The 6,321-nt window shown below is 39.9% G+C and overlaps 1 protein-coding gene across 1 annotated transcript in view; it reads right to left on the bottom strand.

The window, feature by feature from the left end:
* Positions 1 to 2,890: 2,890 nt before the first annotated feature.
* Positions 2,891 to 6,321, bottom strand: part of LOC137979269 (F-box/LRR-repeat protein fbxl-1-like) — a 5,012-nt gene continuing 1,581 nt past the window's right edge. The window contains exons 2-3 of the mRNA XM_068826490.1: positions 5,027 to 6,321; positions 2,891 to 3,622 (exon numbers count right to left, since the gene is read on the bottom strand). The exon at positions 5,027 to 6,321 is cut by the window's right edge and continues 423 nt beyond it. Coding sequence (XP_068682591.1) covers positions 5,027 to 6,321 — 1,295 coding nt within the window. The 3' untranslated portion in view covers positions 2,891 to 3,622. The remainder of the gene's footprint in view (positions 3,623 to 5,026) is intronic.

The following is a 6,321-nucleotide window of genomic DNA, read 5'->3' as shown; positions in this document are numbered from 1 at the left end:
ACGCCCCCTAAAAATTAACCAAGGAGTTCATTTCTCTATTCCCAAATGCTGTTCAACGCTGATATTCTGCAAAACTTTACATTAGAAGAAGTCAATCTTCAAAAACAAAAATAAGAAAAAGAAACTTTCACCAAAAAGTTGAAAACATAAAACAAAAGGCCACGCTAATCCTGGATTAAGTTAATCGGCTTGCGAACAACTGGGCCCTGGTATAAACATAGATATAAAAGTGCAGATTCTTGACTATCTCATTTCATGATCTCCAAGGTCTTCCTAAAAATGAATCTCTTCTTTTTTAGTTTGGGGGAGGAGATGGGAAGGAGCTATGTGCTCAATTTAAGTTTCATCAATCGTTTTCAATTTGTCAATATTTGTTAACCGTATATCCATTCCAATCTCGATGCAGAATAGTTTGAAAATAGCTGTCATAATAGTGCTGACAAAGCAACACGTTGAGCAGAACTTACAAACAGGGTGAATACTGATAATGGCGTTGTTTTTCTGCAACATTGTGCCTACAGCTGTTCAAAGGGGCTGGACAATCTGCGAGCCAGCGAGTCGTGCGAGCCATGCGAGTCTCACATTTAAGTCTAAGCACCCATTTAAAACAGTTAGCTTTCAATAACTGTGTGAGTCGCATGGCTCGCCATGTTGGCTCGCAAGTCTCACAGCCATGGCTTGCATGACTCGCATGGCTCGCTGGCTCGCACATTGTCCTCACTCCTATTGAAAGGCCAGAAAACTTGGTCGATTGAGTCAGGACACTCAATATCCAGGTTTTGAAACCCCCAATACTCAGAACATTTGCCGAGTTTATTGGTTATTAAAAAGCTTTCATGTACGCGCACCGGTGACTCAGTTGGTTGAGCATATAGGGTTGTCATGCGGGAGGTCGTGAGTTCGACTCCGGCCGGACCAACCACTCAAGGTCTTAAAATAACTGAGGAAAAAGTGCTGCCTTTGTAATTATATCCGCAGATGGTTCGACAAGTCTTCTCGGATAAGGAATTTAAACCGTAGGTTCCGTCTCACAAATAACTTCCATGTTTATAAGTTCTCTGTGGGACGTTAACGAACTCACACACTATTCCTTCCACAAGAGTAGGGGATGAAGTTCCGTGAGTGCGTTTTTTTCCAGCGGAAGTAGCCGGCTTGGCGTAAATGTCTCTAGGACTTGTGGTCTATGAGGCCGTCTAAGCAAAAACAGCCGCAAGTGAAAAGGACTTTGCCGAGTACTGCAACATGTAGACTAGATGTCTCGGATATCAATATACGCTCGAAGATTTTGGGGGCTAACACAGAAGAACAAACAAAGAAACCCAGCTTTTATGAAACCCAAATAGACTTCAAGAAGGCAATCAGATGCCAATGGGCCATTTCCGATTTGCTGTTTGTCTCGGTTTCGAAGTGAGTCTTGGTGCTCAACTATTGTAAGGAAAATGAGTTGATTTGCATAAGAATACGCAACTCATGTCCATTTGAATGGTTGTGGACCAGGACTCGCTTTGAAACTGAGGCATGCAGAAACTCGGAAATGGGCTATGAGTGCACCGAAGAGAAATTCATGAGGTAGTCAGGAAGAGATCCTGCAATTGAACGTGGAGAATTTTCGTGCGAATCCAACGTCGAGATCTCTGGGCCACATTACGGTAATGCCGCCGTATTTCCTGTATCGTTTCACCTGAATTTGAAATGTATTGTTAGATGACTTGCTCTATCTTTGAGCTCTAGAGAGCCTTTACCACACTGTCGCAAGCCTTTCAAGTAAAAATGACTGAGGAAAAAAAAGTCCTACATGCTGAAGTGCCTAAAAGAATCCTGCCTTCAATTGAAATTCCTGTACGGATAATTTTTGCCCCGCTCCAGTTATTTCTAATTTTCGGTCCCAAACTTATTTTTGGTCATTATTAGCAAGCAACGTTTTTTAAGCCGCGGACAACAACCGGAAGCCAACATTTCCCGGGACAATGGAGTCTCCAAGATTTTCAAACTGGAAAACAGCTGACTTCCAGTTGTCGTCTGCGTCTCAAAAACGTCGAGGGTGCTTGATTAAACTCAGACACCGCGGTTTTGGAGACAATAATCTCGTGTCCCTTGAGTTTTTTGTTTTTGTTTTTGGTTTTCTCGAATAAGCTGGATGATAAAGAAACTTCTGCTTGTTCATACCCAAGATAAGCCATGCTTTGAATCACTCATATAGGATCTGTCACTGAATTTGACTGCCGGCCAACTAGCAAAGAATGTGACAAGTTCCTCTTGGAACACCACCTGAAGTCCTCAAATAACATAGGAGTTGCCGTTCAAGAGGGACTATGACGACCGATGAAAAAGCAAAACCATGCTTTTGCGGATATCCCAATGATTCACAAATTGTGTGGTAACATCAGATTTTGTCATTTCACGTTGCAGTTTTGCAAAAACGCAGAAGTCTGCTACCTGAAACGACGAAATCTCAAGTTCTACGGTAAACGTGAGGACACGACGGCAAAATTTATACTTTCCTTTCCTAGAATTCAACGCAGCGTTTTTTTCGTATGAAAAGACCTTCTAAATTTTAGCTCGTTTGAAGCGGAAACCACTAATGTAATGAAGAAAAGGTTCGGAAGCATGAATTTCGAATTTTTTTACCGATGTCGTCAACGTGACATGGTCAGGGATTCTGCTTACGTGGATGCTTAAAAAACAGGGTTGTAAAAAACACTTTCCAAAACCTTTTCATCAAAAGTATGTTGGGCGTGCAATACCGAACTCTGTGTGTGGCGCTTTTCTTCGATGGGAGACCTCCATGACCTAAGACCCAAATGGCGTCTTAAAATTTTGGTGGGACAAAGCCATTTCAAATTGACATTTTGCCAAGAAACTATTTCGAACAACAAAAGTACAATACAAATTTTCGATTTGATAAGGTATAAGAAGTTATATTTTATTTTTATAGTTCTTAAGAACGTTTATTCCACATTCTGAGCTACAACAGCCATTATAACACTAATATAATGTATAATAACTCTAATAAATTACTTACACATTATTATAAATACAAATTACCTCGAATTTTTATTCAGCATTGTTGTTCTTTCCTCATTAGGAGCCAGTCCTAGAATATTTTTACTGTTACATGAAATAGTCCTTGATTGATGAGTTACAGAGAGACTATTTTCTCATTTTGACATGAAAGAGACGCATTTGAATTTCCAAACGCGAAATTACGGGATACAGAAAGATAATATTATTATTGTGAATGCACGTTTGTAGTCTTTCCCAACCATGAACTCCAAACAGTTTTCCATGTTATTTATGGTCACGCTTGTTAGCCAAAATGTTAATAATATTCTCCACATTAGAAGAATAAAAGAAGGGGGCTTGTAGCTATCCTGTTATTCGGTCCCATCCATCCATGCTAGGGCTGTTTCACAAAAACGTTGCTACTCTTAGAGCGCTTTCCTTTGGTCAGGACTGGCCGGCCAGACCCGCCAGTTTGCAATGAAAATGCAACAATTTGAAGGAAAACTTGCATGATAATCCCTCATTTTCTTCCGGAGGAGTATACATCATTCCCAAAGAGCGTTAATTTTAAGGTGTTGTAGAGTTAGTCCTTCCAATTGCCTGGTCTGGCCAGTCAGTTCTGTCAAATGGAAAGCGTCCTTAGTTACGCTTGTATTGATAATGTAAACCAGCCTCAAAGCAACTGAAAAGACCAGTGTGTGAGGTGTCCACCCTAAGACACCCTATTGCTCAAGTATATTTTACACTAAGCCAATTCTGTAAAGAATTTAAGAGACTTCAAAGAAAATGCCAAGTAAAGTTATAACTCGAAACATACTGCTAAAGTCACATGCGGATTTATCTTAATTTGCTTGAAGTTACATGAAAAGTTCTGACAATAGAGTATGAGAAATTATTATTGTTGGAAAATATGAACATTAATGAAAGATTGTAAGGTCAGGAAAAGATGCACATTTTCATGTGTATGTGCTAAACTCTAGTGAGCGGTTAAGTGTAATATGCAATGTGGGATGAAGACGAAAAGATAAGATGAAAGGAAAAATGAAGCAAACTTGAGTTTCTAGAAATATCACTTACATTTTGTAATCTATTAACTAGAATCCAGATTAAAGTGCAGGCATGCATAATGAAATTTCCAGATAAGCAGTAAATAAATATAACTTTCTTCAATCCATGCTTTTTGTCACATTGGGTCATCCAACCAAAACAATAAAACCAAGATACTTCTACTGAAACAATATACATGGGTAATTGACCAAGCATCAGGTAAAGAAGGCTGGATACTGGCCAAGTTTTTTTTTTGTATGTTTATGGACTAAGATGAAGTTGAGGTCCATAAAAACGAAAAAAAAAAAAAATGAGGCCAATACCCAGCCATCTTGACTGAACAAGCTTGGTCAATAAACGATTTATTATGTGGGATAAAACACCAAAAAAATATCTTTGATCTTGCTGGACTAAATGAGAAATCCCAAGCAAGCAAGATAACTCCATCTTGCCCGCTTGGGTGGCCAATCATAGCTCAGGATTTGGTTCATCTTGCCCACTCACGGAGCTAGTCATATAATAAGCTCCAATCCTGTTAAACAGGACAACTAAATTATTGACAGAGCTTGTTATTTTGACAATTCGTTTCAAAGATCCAATGCAGTGGCCAACCACTTTGTCAAGAAGATTATGTTTCCTTTATGCATGATTTAACAATGTAAAAATTCTCTTCACAACAGATGATCACAAATTCATCGAATAAAATGTGATTTGTTTGCCAAACTTGTATTATACTTGAAATTTGTCAAAATGAACCCACACCCCAAACAGGAAATTGGGATTAAAAACACTTAGAAAAAAACATAATGGGTCATTGGAAACTATTTTACGGATATATCTTATCACCAGCTTTGTATGACACACCTTGTATGATTCTTAAAAGCAAAAGTTATATGTATATTACATCTTACATTAAAACACCTGGCTATGATACACAACAGAGAGGTAAAACAAAACAAAAAAAAGTCAATATTACCTAAACATGCAATTTGTTAATAACTTTGCCCAGTGTGTTCTCAGGGCTGGGAAGAAGACTCTCCATTTTGATGAGCAGTCGTTCCACTGTTATAGTTTCTCCACTATTCCCAATGGCTACATGCTCAATTCGAGGGCTACATAACTTCACCTCCCGAATGTGTTTACATTTTTCCCTCAGCTCCTGTACCAAGTCTGCATCTGTGTCGTCAATGAGCTTGAAATTTATCAATGACACAGCCTCAATTAGGGGGCACATTTTAATCAAATTTGATACCAAAGGGCTTTCTGAAAGGGCCTCCTTCCGAAGAGGACCAAATTCCAAAATCCTCAGTTTGGATACAAATTTAAACATTTCTGCAATCACTGATGGGGGTATCCTTGGGGAGTGGCTGACCCCCAAGTACCTCAGGGAGGGAGACTGTTGCAGAACGCCCTCCAAACATTCCGCAGACAAAAGAAAGTTCCATCGCAGATCCAAAGTTTCTAGACATTTGTAAGCCAATGTAGGTCTCACTTCTTGATAGATCCTTAAATGCAGAATGTGCCGAAATCCACACTGGTTCATTTTGAAGTAGCGAATGTCCGGCAACCTTGAGATCACGTTTGAAAGTCCCGTTGTGGTCACGAAATAACATCCCGTTAAATCGAGTTCTTTGACCATTGTCCTCTCCCAATTAACCACCATCAATGCCTCATCTGTTATTTTGGTGAACCGAATCAGCAAAGTGGACACGAATTTGCAGTTGTTAAGGACTCTGTGAAGATACTTTCCCCGATAATTCTTGCATTCGTTCAAGCAAATGGACTCCAAATGCGGACAATTTGTAGCGATCTTGAGGAGTGCGTCATCAGTCAAAGTCTCGCAATCCGTACAGTCCAAAATCCTTAAGTTCCTCATTTTAGCAAAAACATCTGGTACAAGACTTTCTGAGGAGTCCATTCCCAGCCCAACGTATCTCATTTGAGTGAAATGCCTAGGCAATCGTCTCATAAATTTGAAATTTCCCCATGAGTATCGCAAATCCATCAACTCCAAGCCCGTTGGAAAATCGCGTATGCCTTCGTGACCTGTTTCGCTTTCAACGTCGGCTCCGTAAAACACTAAACTACGAAGCTGATAACACCTTTTCGAGAGTTCTTTGGCGACTCGGGCTGTAAGCGTACAGCCACCTAAATTCAGTGCTTTGGCCGATGATAAACGCGTCCGGATCAACATCAACAAAGTCTCTTCATCGACCGCGGGCCAAAAATCATTCATGTCAACAACGAACCAAAGCGAGCGATCGTACGCCA

This window comes from Montipora foliosa, chromosome 12 (assembly GCF_036669935.1).
Source record: "Montipora foliosa isolate CH-2021 chromosome 12, ASM3666993v2, whole genome shotgun sequence".
In the NCBI taxonomy this organism is placed as follows: Eukaryota; Metazoa; Cnidaria; class Anthozoa; order Scleractinia; family Acroporidae; genus Montipora; species Montipora foliosa.
The sequence above is the reverse complement of the archived record's forward strand: the minus strand, read 5'-3'. Positions and strand labels throughout refer to the sequence as shown.